General features: G+C 38.2%; 1 protein-coding gene across 1 annotated transcript; it reads left to right on the plus strand.

Moving 5' to 3' along the window:
• Positions 1-3,912: 3,912 nt before the first annotated feature.
• Positions 3,913-8,086, plus strand: LOC6584031 (serine protease SP24D; the record flags this gene model as incomplete). Its single annotated transcript, XM_002009655.4, has 2 exons — positions 3,913-3,968; positions 7,149-8,086. Coding segments are annotated over 2 exons (897 nt in total), but the record flags the coding sequence as incomplete, so codon positions are not given.
• Positions 8,087-15,418: the final 7,332 nt, after the last annotated feature.

Below are 15,418 nucleotides of genomic sequence, written 5' to 3' on the forward strand. Positions count from 1 at the left end.
AAAAATATAATTGGCTTGAATCGCTTGGTTCAAAGCAAGTTTATGCTTATTGCATTGAGATCCTTCTGTTTCAATTGAATTATGTATGATAAAAAAAAAAAACCTACAAATATACAATATTTCACTACAATTGCTTACTCTATATCTTCTTCCATTTTGTAAGCAATTTTTTTTGTTAAGTGAATAAATTGTGATGCCTGTGTGGGGGTGTGTGTGTGTGTATCTTTGTGTTTGTGTGTGGGTGGGTGGAGCAGGTCTCAATGCCTATTTGCAGCTCAAGCTCAACTCCAAAGGCGATAAAGATCTCCAACTCAACAGTCAGCAAGGCTGCTGCTACTATATATATATATATAGTATGTATGTATATATAATATATATGTTTTATATATATATATGTATATATATATTCGTATTGCTTATCTGACCGCAGCAAGCGTCGCTGTTGCGTTGGCTGTTAAGTTGTTTGGTTTTTGCTTTAGTTTACTTTCGAGCCTGCCAAAATGGAAACGGCAAAAAACTGACAGAGTGGCAAAAAAGGCAGCAGAGGCAGCAGAGGCAGCAGAGGCAGCAACAGCAACAGCAGGAGCAGGAGCAGGAGCAGCAGCAACAACAAAGTTTTAGCTGAAAACCAAACAAAAAGTAAACAATGCAAAGTTGCAAAAGCAGCGGCGGCGACACCGCAATGCAAATATGCCAACAACAACAACAACAGCAGCAGCAACAACAACAGCAACAGCTACAGCGACTACAACAATAACAATCCGAGGAGCGCTGAAACAAAACGTGGATAACGCAAAGTGACAAGCCGCATACAGCGCCAACGCTTGAGGCACTTCCTAGAAAGATGGGACGTTGCGAACGGCAGCTGGACGCTTCATCCAGGACAACACACAGAACAACATAGGACAGACGGTGAGACGGACAGCTGGACAGGGGGACAAGGGGGACAGGGGGGACAGGACAGGGCGATAGGGGGACATGGGGCGTACGGGATTTGCACAGAGGTTGCTGCCAGGGCATGCCCGGCCAGTGCCAGGCGGCTGCCACAGAGGCCACCGAGCCGCGCCCATTTACGTGTGACCCAAAAAATGGCAGCCATAACAAATTAAGAAGGTTACCTTTATAGACATGGCCAGCATAGACAGGCATTGTGGCTGCTGCAGCAGCACACAGAGGCGGGATAGAAGCACGTGTATTTTAATGAAGCTTTTTATGCACCTTCACATCCTGTTGGCTCCGCAGTTAATTAAACATGCCAAACATTGGGACTCAAGTCTACAGATAATATCTGATCAGCAGATCTCTACGGTACACCATCAACTAGGGGCAGTTAAGAGAGTTAAGAGTGTAATCGATTGCGATTCTATATTGCGGCTAATGCAATATATAATTTCATCTATGTCTGTCCATCGACAGGGTATCGCGCAATCGTGCATACCCGACTGCCATCATTTAATTACTAATGACTATAACACTTTTTAGACTTCTCGCAAGCCACTGTTGCACATAGTTTAATAAGTCTGCAAAGAAGGAGCAACTTTTTAGATGAGGTTTGAAACTAACTGGGCTAGGAAGAGAGCTCGAGCTGGGAGCGCATGGCTTGAAGATGTACGAACCGAGCGAAGAGCTGCTATTCCAATTATCCTTTGCTGCTTATGTGCAAGTAGGCTACAGCTCATTCAATATCCTTGTTATCGATAATAATCGAAATTTTAATTTGAATACCAGAAAAAATTCAAATCGAAATATCGATTATTACTTGAGTGCCACAAAGACTCAAATGAAATATCGATTATTATTGATAGCAAGGAAATTGGAAGAGCTATCGAAAAGAATGATACGATTTATGGATTGACTCTCCCCCTAGCAAAATATCGATTATTACTTGAGTGCCATAAAGACTCAAATTAAATAGCGATTATTATTGATAGCAAGGAGAGCAGAAAATTTGATTAGATATTGCAAAATTGTACGACTTGTGGATTAGCTCTTTGCTTCGCAATTATAACATAAGCATTGCCGATTATCGATATATAACAATTATTCAATGCTGACTATATATAAATATGCTACAAATCATCCAATTTCCTTGTTATCGATATTAATCGATATGTTTATTTGTGTACCACAAAATCAAAATATCTATTATTATTTGATTACTACAAAAATTCAAATCAAAATCTCGATTATTATCGATAGCAAGTAAATTGGAGAAGTTATTTAAATGAATGATTAGCTTATACCGAGCTAGGTGTATAGAAATATTAACCCAAGTTTCTTTTAAGGTCTTATGGCTGACAAACAAAGGGATAAATGTCTAGACTATCTTTTGTTTTGTGGATTGCTTACAGCTTACAGAGTTTGTCACTTGTTTAATAAAATATAGAAATTTTTTAATTTATAAATAGTTTAACGTGCACAGAAATTGTCTATGAAATATGATTTCAGTCGTACCTTTCTAACTAGATCATTCATTAAAGCTATTTATTCTCTGTCAATAGCTTAAGTATAATATATAAAACACACACACACACACACACACACACACACAGCTTTAATTGATTATAATTTATAGAAATATCATTTTTGCAATTCAAGAAAACTGTCTACAGCTCACAGTTATCAAATATTTAAGAGTAATTTGAAATAATTCATAATTCAATTGTGAATCGAAAAGTGCAACGATAAATATGCCAGCTGAATGCTAGCCTAGCCGACACAAACATAAAGAAATATGATGGGGCGGCACTGCCTGGGGGGGAGGAGGGGTTGCTCTGAGGGTCAGGTGCTTTAAGCTATTCCAATTGCATTGGCTACTTGGGGGCGGGGCAGGGATTGGTCATGGCATTGCCGCTTGTTTAATTTGTGGCCGCAACGGCTCTGTGGGTACGGGTACGGGTACAACTACGGCTACGGCTACGGGTGCGGGTGCGGGTGCTGGTGTGTTTCGGTTGCACTCGACAGCAGGGAAAACATTGTCTGGGCCACGCCCACAGCATGCCAGACATTTATTGAATTTTTGACTTGAAGCATTTAAAATTTAAACGTAAAAGTGTCGCACGCATCCGTAATAATACCCGTTAGCTGCAAAACCGTAGACTGCGTAGTAGCTGCGTGCCCATGGCTACGGATACGGCTACGGCTATGGCTATGGCTATGGCTCTGACTACGGCGACTGCAACGCATCTCCCGCTGCCCCCGACTTGTCGCCCCTTTCGATATTTTCGGCACATAAATTGCCGGGATGCCCCAGGCCTGCTGTTTGTTGTTGTAGTTCTGCTTGTTTTATATGCGTTGTCGTTGTTGTTGTTGGTGTTGTTGTTGGTGTTGTTGTTGGTGTTGTTGTTGGTGGTGTTGCTACCGCTGTTGTCTTCCATTTAGGCGCAGACTGTTTTTTTTTTTTTTTTTGTATGCATGCACATACATACACACCGATATATATCTCTATACATATCTATATTTGACATGTGTATATATACATCTACATACATGCCTATATATATATATATATATGTAATAGCATGTTGGTGCGTGCGTGTGTGCTGTAAAGTGTTGGTTGGAGGCGTGTGCGTATGCACAACGGAAATGAATTGAAATTTTAAAACCCACAGCTGCGACCGCTTCCTGCGGCAAAAGTAGCATCCCACACTTCAGTGCGAATGCGAATGCGAATGCGAAAGCGAGTACGCTCATGCATACGTATGAGTAAGTGAATATACATGCCAATCTGCACATGTATGAGTGTGCGTGTCCATGTGCGTGTGTCCGATTGTGATTGCTCTAGCTGCATGTTCTCCAAAAAAAATTCAACGGCGAAATAATAAATACGACAAATTGAAAGCTAGACAAATGTATAAAGTCGAAAGCAAGCCATTTACCTTTTTCCCCTCCTCTTTCTCTCTCTCTCTCTCTCTCTCTCTCTCTCTCTCTCTCTCTCTCTCTCTCTCTCTCTCTCTCTCCCTCTCTCTCTCTCTCTTTTAACAGACGAACATAACTTGTTTAACATATTACATGGTTCGAGCATTTTAGAGAGCAAAAATTGGAGGAAACTCGTTAGAGTGGCTTTGGCTCAAATGGAAAAAATATATAGCTCGAATTTGCTTTAATTTGGATAAACTCAATTTTCGATCGTTCTTATATGTACCTCCGCAAGATCGCAAACAATTCTCTGTTAAGGGCGCACTGTTAAATTTAACATGCCAATAATTTATTGCTGCTGTTAGCTAATGATGTACTATACTGTTCATTTACAGCAACTGTAGCTATACGCACCATTCAGTTTATCATGTTAATCAATAACAGCAACTGTTAACCGTAAGTAATTGATACTGTATGCTAACTCATGTTTATTGGCTCAACTAAACTGTTTAGTTTCTCATGTTCTTCATTTACATCCACTTTCATACTTATATTGAATTTTGCTAATTTTGTCCTGTTGCAGCTGTAATCCTATATATGTACATATTATTATTTCAATATGGATTACATTTTTCATTCATTCAGTTCATGTGATCAAATTATTTGCATCGCTCTGTTAAAGACGGACTGTTAATGCTCTCCTGTTACAGCTACTGTTAGCTGTATGATTGTTGCATGAAGTATGTAAGAAGCTTGAATTAACAAGATGTCATTCTGTCTCAATTGTTGGCAAGACTCTAGCGGCCACTTTTAATGGCAGACTGTTAATAGCTTACAGCTACTGTTAACTATGCCTAATGTATGCTATATCTATACAATATCATTGTATAGCCATTGAAATTGGAAAATCAAAGTTTAATGGCTTTGTAAAATGTAACAGGCAAATAAAGGCGTGGCTGATACCATACATTTTACAGGTTCTGAGTCGATTTAGCCCTGTACGACTGTCTGAACACGTCGATCTCAGAGAGTATATATATTAAAATTGATACCGATTTTATAAAGTTTCATAGTAGAAAATTGTAATTAATAATAAGAGAAATTGATTTGTGGAATGTCCCACAGATGGTTTGATATACAGAAGTGAAAATTTCGAGCGTATTTATTTATGTGTATTTACATCTACATACAGAACGAGAGTTAATATCATCTATACACTTGGACGCATTCTTTTGCTGCGTGTGTGTGTGTATGCGTGTGCCTCTGTGTAAACAGACACGCTCAACTTTATTTAACATATATGTGTGATCCTTCAAATTGTAAACACCTTATCTCAACAACTGAAAAATGTTTGCTAAATGTTTGTTATTTAAACTAGCCAAGTTTAATTGGAAATTGTTCAGAAAAAAATAGAGGAATAACTTTTGATGGACACTAAAACATATAACTTTAATTTGAAATTGGTTTATTTAAGGCATCAACTATATATTCAGTTCGTGCCTCAAATGAATTTGCCATATGACAGCCAAGCCAACCTAACATGACGGGACGTGCCATGGCAGATACTACATATACTACGAATATCAATAATATAAATGTGTGTATAAATTATTGATAATGTCAGTAAAGAGCGATATCAAGAAACTCTGCTGTGATTAGAGGCAAAGTAACTGATAAGATAGCATAGCGAAAGATATTACCATTTCAGGCTATTTGGTTTCTAAGAGGTGCCTTGAATTCTAGTTTTGAATCTTAGCTTTTAATCAAATAAAAGCATATGCGTAGAGTTACTTAAAATCTCGTCTGTGCATTAACAGCAGCTGAAGAATTATTGCTCTGCACAATTCTAATTGGAAATTGCAATGAGTTTTTCATATGGGCTCTGAGTGTACCAAATACTCAGAGCTAATAGTAGAGTCTGTTTACTAGCTCTGTCAATTCGTCATTGGTTGCTACTTTTTTAGTTGTATTAGTGCGAGGCTGAGGGTTGGTGTATAAATATTATCCGAGTGAGTTTGCGTCTTGGCTACACGCTGCTTATTTCTGATTCCTTCTCAGCGAGAGTGAGCGAGACACAAATAGCTGTTGCTGAGTGAAGTGCCGGGCGCTGCCTACTGAGAGCGAAACAGCTATTGTGTCCAGCTTGCTATGATCATCAATGGACGATGCGAAGCCAACTGAAAATTGTCATTGAAAGTTTTTGGTGGAAGGTGAGAAATTTGACATAGCTGTGACAGACTAATAGGTATATACATAGTTGTTTACAATAAGTACCTGCACGTTAATTGTTTGCAATTCGCTTGTAAGATACTTTAGTTTTAAATGAAAAACAACAAACAACAAGTAAGAAAGCTCCAGTCGAGACTGCTCGATTGGGAGATACCCTGAACCCTCTAAGCTGATATTCTAATCATTCTGCACTTCTTCTATGTACACATACATACACATGCACTTAAAAGCACGCGCTCTGCTAACTGCGCAGTAAGCAGCGGCTGCGCTTGGGCTGCGCTGCAGTGTGAGCAAATACTATGAGAATTTATTTGTTGAATAATTTCTTTTGTAGACATATTATCTTAATGAAACTTTCAGAATATAATCATATGGTAAATATGTGTGTACATTCCGAAGCACAAGTCTCTAGTACTTGAAATGCGTTTTTTACAAATTTGGGGAGAAGGTCGCGTGGTATCCAAAATCTGTAAATTACAAAATCTTTGTGTCCATTAAATTTATATACAACGCAAATTTGAAGACTCCAGGTCTAAAAATGTTCAAATTAGGCTAAAAAAAACCTAATCAATTTTTCGATTATTCTCGATAAAAAAGTTAGCAGATGATTTATCGAAAAAATAAAGCAAACTCGTACTGCGTATGGTACACACACGTATGCATGCCGAATTTCAGCTGTCTAGCTCTTATAACTTCTGAGATCGACGCACTCATACGGACGGACGGACGGACGGACAGACGGACAGGGCTATATCGACTCAGCTCGTCGCGCTGATCAAGAATATATATACTTTGTGGGGTCTGCCACGCCTCCTTCTGCCCGTTACATACTTTTTCACAAAACCATTATACCCTGATTTCCCATTTTCAATGGGTTCAGGGTATAAAAATGAGCAATTATTATCAATGCCATTACTTGGAAAAGACAACTAACGATTTTATGAACAGATAATGATAAGAAGAACATTCGACCATCGATCATCGTAAATCTTGTAGTTGTAGTTGATAGCTTATCTAAGCGAAATACTGCTATGCTCTGGCGTAATTATAAATAATCATAGCTTACATGTTGGCCACAACTATAAATGGCTTGTGTTGGCTTTCGCAGCGACTCAGTTGTGCTTGAAGATGTTTACCCATTTGCTGCACGTTTTTGGCTCAGTGCTGCTGTTGGCTGCCGCGTGTCAGGCGGCCGCAGTGCCCGACGGACGTGTGGTGGGCGGCCAGGATGCGACCAAGGGACAATTTCCGTATCAGGTGTCGCTGCGTCTTCGCGGCTCCCATAACTGCGGCGGCTCGATTATCTCACGCAACTATGTGCTTACGGCGGCTCACTGCGTCGTCTACTTAGATACCAATTGGGAGCAACAGGTGTATGCGGTCAGCCAGATTACCGTGCGTGTTGGCACCAACGATCGCTTTAGCGGCGGCGCCCTGCACCACATCGCTCAGATCATTGTGCACGAGGACTATATGAATTTCGATAACGATGTGGCTCTGATACGTGTCGAGTCGCCGTTCATCTACTCGGGGAACGTGCAGCCCATTCCGCTGGCCAGCAAGGATACGCCTGGAGGCGTCGATGTCATCATCTCGGGCTGGGGTCGTCTCAGGCATCAGGGTGATCTTCCCCGCTACTTGCAATGGAACACGCTCCGAACTCTTACGGTGGACGAATGCGAGAAGTCGATTGCCTGGGGTGTGCCGGCTGGCCTCTGTCTGATGCACGAAGCGAACAATGGCGCCTGCAACGGCGACTCTGGCGGCCCGGCGCTCTACAATGGCGAGGTGGTGGGCGTGGCTGGTTTCGTTGTGGGCGGCTGTGGCAACATCTATCCAGATGGCTATGCCCGTGTCTACTATCACGTGGATTGGATCAAGAAGCATACGGATGTGGAGTAGACTCGAAATATTCAGTTCGCGTTTAATTGTTTTAAAAACAAATTATTTTTTATTTTTATTTTTTTCATCTTTATTTTTTACCCTTTTTCTTATTTTCAATAAAATTGTATAAAACATGTATTTAATTTTCAGTTTAAATATTATTTGTTTTATTTATTATGTAAGTGCTTATATTGATGCGCCAATATCTGCGGGCTATTGAAGGGGTTTTTTATTGGAGGGTTTATTGGAGGGATGCTAGTGGAGTGTGAGCTACGCCGGGGTCTCGCCTCGTATTTTGCATATTTATCAGGCAATTTCACTCTAAATTTGCCAATTATGCGCATTTTTTTTAACAGCATGACCCGAATAGACACCAATACATATTCACACACATACGTAGGCATGTGTATGTGTATGTGTATGCAGAATTGCTTTTTATGGATTCGCTACATTGTCTCATAGCCATTATTGTTGTGTTTATGTTTATCAAATGGCGAGAGTTGTTCATAGCTTCAATATATTAAAACTACACAATTTTATTTTAGGCATACAAATTATGAATATAAATATTGTATTTTGTTTTAATGTATTTATTTATTTTTTCAATCAATAAATTGATTAACGTTATTTATTCAAATGTAATAATGGGCAATGAATGATGTTCAATTTATTTTCTTTTTTTTTTTTAATATTGTATATTTAATATATTGCCTGTATGATTTATTATATATAAATATATTAATAATGTTTAAATTGATTTTTCTGTTTATTTGTATGTTATTTATTCTTTTTTTTTAAAAATATGATTGGATAATTATTAATATTAAATATTTAATTTATAATATATAATTTATATTTATATAATATAAAAATATATTAATAATTTTTAAATTAATTTTTCCACAAATTTCTGTTTATTTTATTTATTTATTTTTTTAATATGATTGGAAAACTATTCAATATTAATTAATATTTAATATATTTTTTTTTAATCTTATTATTAGCCAACACTAAATTTTATTGAATTACACTGTTGTTTTATTTTCTTATTAATTTATTTGTATTTTGTCAGCCTTTTCAAATGTTTTCTTCGCAGCAACCCTCGCTGTCTGTCCATGATTTTTTTCTGTGTTTCGGCTTTTCATATTGGCATAATTTATACTTTAGCAGCATTTTTATCGCTGCGCTCGGCACGAAATACAAAATACAAAATACAAAAAGAAAAAAACAATGAGCCCTGAACAACAATCGAGCACACAGCACAGTTGAGTTCAATGTTAGTCAACAACACGCCCTTACCAGCACCTTCCCCTACCCTATCGCTCTCACCACAGCAAACCCTAACGCCGCACAGTCCGTCCACATGCCAGGGATGGGCCGCTGCCTGGCTTCATTGCATTTCTGTGTCGCACTTTGTGTCACTTTTCGGCTCTGCATTATTTTATATATACATACATACATATATATATATATATATATATATATATATATATTTTCTTTTTTTGGATTGTTTTTTCTTTATTTCGTTGAGTGCACTGCGTATTTTTTATGATTTAATTTTTATTTGTATTTTTTATTTATCCATATATAATAATGCAAAGCGGCAGCCGCGGCGTATACATAATGCCAATTGCATGAGCTGCTGCTGCTGCTGCTGCGCTCGATCTTTGCCTGGCGTTGAGTAGGTTTTTCTCTTCTTTTTTTGTTTCTGTTTGTTGCTTTTTTTTTTTTTTCGTTGCTCTAGATGACGGGTAATACGACCGCCCGTCCGCTCGCCACACCTTCGACCCTGTGTTCAGCTCGCCAATGTCATCATTCATTTTCAGACGCATTGTTCATTGTCAACGAGTAATTAAAATAGAAAGTAATCATTGACAATGATTTTTATCGCCATTTGATGCAGCATTTTTAGCTTGCTTCAAATATGGCAAACAAAAAAAAAATTAAATAGCTCTCAAATTTTGCTGCATTTTAATTTATATATATATATATATATATATATATATATATATATATATATTATTCTTTTTTTATTTATGTTATTTTATTTATTTATTTATTTATTTATTTATTTTTTTTTTTTTGTTGTAGCTCTATGACTGTTTGTTCAACTGTTCAACTGTTAAATTTACTTTAATATTTTATTGTTATTGTCAAAAAACATTTTAATTTTTATAATGGTATAGCTTGATTTTTAACCTTATTTAAATTGATTCGACTATAAATTTTCTGAGCTAGTTTAGTCTTGCACGCTTTATGCAATTTCAGGACTGACATAGATCATTATGATTCTATTGAGCTAAGCAGCTGGCACTCATAAGAAACTAAACTAACTCAGCTGATCTATATGTATCGTTCATATTAGGAGAGTTATTTTGTGAACGTGTTTATGACTGGAACTAGTTCATGCAGTTATGCAGCTCTTTTGACTACAATTTATAGCTTCATAAATATTATTATTATTCTTTTTTTTTTTTTTTTTTATGTGCGCAAATCAAATAATATTCACATTGCCTTTCTATGCGATTCTCATTACTTAAGCTTCTTTACGACAAATACATCTATTCTTTATTTTCATAAGCCTTAGCGAGGAAATAAAGTTTATTTATTTATTTATTTTTTATTTTTTTTTACTTTCTTAAATGTTTGCAGCACATAAAAAAAATGTCAAAAATATTTGCGCAACTTGAAGAAAATTTCGCAGGCAAGCGTTCCTCGGGTTAAACGCTTTTAAATTTCGTTAGACTTAAAGTTTTTATTTGTTTGTGTGAGATGAATGTGTATACATGCATATGCATGTTAACGCATCTGTATGTGTGTGTGTGTGTGTGTGTAGCTGTAGTAGTACATGCAAAAATGGCGCCTGACGTGAACGTGAACGTGGACGTGGACGTCTCCATTGCTGCCGTTGCCGTTGCCGTTGCCTGTGTGGTTTATCTTTCATCTTTGGCAAAGTGTTTCACAACTATTTCAGTGCACTTGAGTGCGGTCCGTTGGCCGGAGTGGGAGTGGAGTGGGTTCGATGCGGGAGACGGCAAGGCGAGCGGGTGGGCGTGGCTGCGATTCACTCGCGTAGCAAAAATCTTGGAGAGCAACGCTTACCCGTTGCCCCGTATCGAATTAAATACAAATAGGATGTAATGTAGAAGCGTATACCGATGCCGATGCCGATGACGATGACGATGACGTTGGAGTTGGTGTTGGCGCTGGTGTTGGTGTTGGTGTTGGCGCTTGAGTTGCTTTTGCCATTGCCATTGCCGATCCCGAGAACATGGCGACCCGGTCGCCCGCCTCCACCTGCTGCTAGCTGAGGACGAGGGCGACTCAATGTGCAAATTTATGAAGCGGACGACGACCGGCCGAGCCGACTGGAGGCTGCCAACAATTTTGGCAGCCAAGCACGTGAATTGAGTCCAAAATTTTGCGCACTTGTGCAATGATAGCGGCACAGAGCTCCAGCTCGAAATCAGCCAGCCAGCCAGCCAGCCAGGTATCTATGTACACACACACACACACACACACACACACATATTGCATATATGTCGTACTATATGCATTGGGATTACACATAAATATGTGCATATATGTATGTGTGTGTGTGTGTGTGCATAAAGTGGCCAGAGAAGGAGCTGAGGAAGGCTAACGGATGCAGCAGTCGGGGGCGTTGGCCATTTGGCACCGGTGATAGCCAAAAATATTAGTCATTGCCTTTAAGTTTGGCTTTTGATGCATGTGCCCAGAATTTGCTCATGCTTCAAGTCTATTGAACTCTTTAAAGTGCAGCATCCACATAAGCCATTTCTATTTATATATATATATATATATATATATATAGTTTGTCTAAATTTTCATTCATGATTCACATCTTGAGCGAGTCGCTTCTGGGTAGACTTTAATTTTTTATTAGCTTACATTCGATCTCTAGAGTTTTAGTTTAGTTTCTAGAGTTTTGTAGCTTTATAGATGTACGACATATGTATACATATATACGATGTATCGAATATATGCCGTATACACAGCAGAAATAAATAATATATATATATGAATGTGTCTAGTATTGATTTACATACATATGTAAATATTTCAATTTTTTTTATTAAAAATTTGTATACTCATTCACAAAAGTCAAATGAGTATATTGGTATTATCTGTGTATATTTTTTTTGTCTGTTCGTCCGCCTATCCGTATATATGAATGCTAGCCATTAAAAATCTAATGAAGGTAGGTCCTTGAAATTTAGCTGATATACACGTGTATGCCCTCGAATTATAATAATATAATAATTTAGTTTCCTATATCTCAAAGACCAAGAATTCAAACATAAAATATTAAATCACGTTGACAAGTTTATAAACATATGGCGACTATATCTATGTCTATCTTTAAATATTGATATATACCAATTGGGGGCGTGGCAAATCGAAATTTAAAACTGACAGCGTTGGCGCCCCGAATGAGTATGCTGCAGTCGGTGACGCCCGATTACAACGATCTGGCTTGTTTTTCCCCTCACCCTTTGTGCACCTCCTATGATTTAGTATAGTATTAATTGAATAACTAACATAGACACAGTATCTAGCGATAGTTAAATTCATCGTCGCCTTTAATTGATTCGAATTGATTCAAATTGATTCATTTGTACTAATTAATAAAAAAAAAAAAAAAAAAAAAAAAAAAACAAAACCAAATTAAATCTTTGACCTGCCCGGAGGGTGCTTTTATTTGTTGCCTTATTATCAGAGCTTAGTGTAAAGTACGTAATTAGTATTAAAATACCGACTTTGACACCGTTTCCCACAGATAACTCTTAATTGAGTAATTAGCATACTTTGTAAAAGTAGAGAATAATATAATTTTACTACCGTATTTCTCTCGATAATTAGACTCAGTATAAGGCATACATAGTCCCATGCATAGTCAAATCAAAATGAATTTCAATTGAACAAACAGATTCAGTTCAATTCAAGTAATTAGCTAGTGATATCATGCTCATCCTGTTCTCTTAGCGAACACCGTATCGGGTGAGCTTGGTAGGACGAGTGGCGTTTAATTGAGCTAACATCGCATTGTGTGTACTTGGCGTGGTTCTAATAATTATATTTCGATCTCACATAGATAAGGAGCAGGCATCAAGAATCGCCTGAATGGCAATGCCAAAAAGTTATTGAACTGTTGCCCATTACGCTTCAATTGGCCAAAGTTGGTTGACTCTGCCAGGCCAATTACGAGCGGAGCAGAGCCGAGACGTACGGGGCATCGAGGCGGGGCTAGGCAGAGCAAAGGAGCGTAAAGTGAAGCGGTGAGCATGCCATAGCCGCCGCACTCTCTTATCGCCATTGCACATTGCTCACGTCCATGTCATGCCCAAAGTGCGATAGCGAAGGAGCAACCGCCAGACTGGGCCGAGACGGAGCGCATCTGCCACGTGCAGCGTCTGATTTAGTCGCGCGACAGCCGGCAACCGACAGTCGACAGTCGACAGTCGAGTGGAGTCAACGACCAGACCAGCACAGCTAGTCAGCTAGCCACCGCGCTGGCCACCGAGAATTGAAATTAACATCGTTGGGGGAGTCAACTCGACCGGACTCGGGCTCTGCTTCAGGCTCTGACTGAGTCTGAGGCTGAGGCTGGCCAGGCCACTGACACAGATGTCACTCGTCAGCCGTTGACAAACAGCTCATTTCACTTTCTCAAACTGATCGAATGCACACACACACACACACACACACACACACATACACACGCAGACACACACTAATGAAGTGAGAGAACTGGCCACGTCTGGCATTTTGCGTCCAATTGGGATTTCCTGTTTGCAGTTTGTCCAAAAATTAATTTCCATTTCGTAAGTTTAATGGATTTAACTTGTAGCGCATCAAGAAGCAGCACTCTGCAATTGTCCTGCCAAAAACAGGACTCGCGATGTCAATCAACGGCCATGTTGGCGCGAATACAGTGAGCACTGCGCTTTTTACAACAAACTATCAAAGTGCACTTAAAGCCCAACTAGCAGATACACATATATCTCTTATATATATATATATACAAGTGTATGTATATATATATATATATGTATATATGTTTATATATGACCCATAAACACAAACAGTATGCGCGGAGGAAAGCCAATTTAGGCTGTTATTTCTGACTTCCTTAATGAAGAAAAGGTTAAGAGCGGAAGTGAAAGGAATGCATAAAGTGAGTAAAGGAATTATACATTGCTATGAATCTGTGAAGTCTATGTGAACTCAATCTTACTTTATTGTGCTGAATACATGTACAATCTAAGCAGTCTACGTAGAGTCTATGTAGAGTCTATGTAGAGTCTATGCAGAGTCTATGTAGAGTCTATGTAGAGTTTATGTTGAGTCTATATAGAGTCTATATAGAGTCAATGTAGAGTCTATGTTGAGTCTATGTAGAGTCTATATAGAGTCAATGTAGAGTCAATGTAGAGGCTATGTAAAGTACATGTAAACTCGATTTAGAGTCTATATAAAGTCTATGTAGAGTCTATGTAGAGTGTATATAGGTCTATATAGAGTCTATGTAGAGTCTATGTAGAGTCTATGTAGAGTCTATGTAGAGTCTATGTAGAGTCTATGTAGAGTCTATGCAAAGTCTATGTAGAGTCTATGCAGAGTATATGTAGAGTCTATACAGAGTCTATGTAGAGTCTATGTAGAGTCTATGTTGAGTCTATATAGAGTCTATATAGTCAATGTAGAGTCTATGTAGAAATATGATTTTTTTTTTAAATCATATGATTCGCATTAAGGAGAAACCCAGTTGCCAATGATTAATTCTTAAGTCATAATTTTATAATAGTTCGAATCTCTATCAAATAAATAAATAAATAAATTCTAAAAACAATTAAGACATATATATAAGCCTAACAAGCCGATATTGTGCGCTGTCGATGGCATTTCATAAGTTATTAAATGGCTAACTTCAGAAAGTATTTGAATATCCCCTGAGTAAACTGAAGGACTAAATGAAGCATTGGCCTTAGCATGCAGCTAAGATCTCACAGTTCTAATATGGAATTGAATTAATTCAGCAAAAAAATAAATACACAATTTATGGGCGCAATAAATTTTATTTGCTGGACACACACGTACAGGGAGTGCGGGTGAGAAAGCGAGAGGGAGAGACAGAGGGAGAAAGAAGTACGCACAGCCAAAGTGCTCACAAAACTTCAAATTCAGATTGTGTATACGCCTCCTACTCTCTCTTTCTCTCTCGCTCTCTCTCTCTCTCTCTCTCTCGCTCTGTCTCTCTCATTCAAGTGCACAATCGACTTGCACATATGCCCATGCATAATTTATGTTTTACTTTTTAATAAATATGCTCAAGTTTTGTGCTCGTGCAACTGAGCTTCTTCATAAATTAGCATCCGATGCCACATGCGTTGTGCGTTGAAAGCCTTTTGTCTGCCATTGTGTA

This window comes from Drosophila mojavensis, unplaced genomic scaffold (assembly GCF_018153725.1).
Source record: "Drosophila mojavensis isolate 15081-1352.22 unplaced genomic scaffold, ASM1815372v1 contig_136, whole genome shotgun sequence".
Classification (NCBI taxonomy): Eukaryota; Metazoa; Arthropoda; class Insecta; order Diptera; family Drosophilidae; genus Drosophila; species Drosophila mojavensis.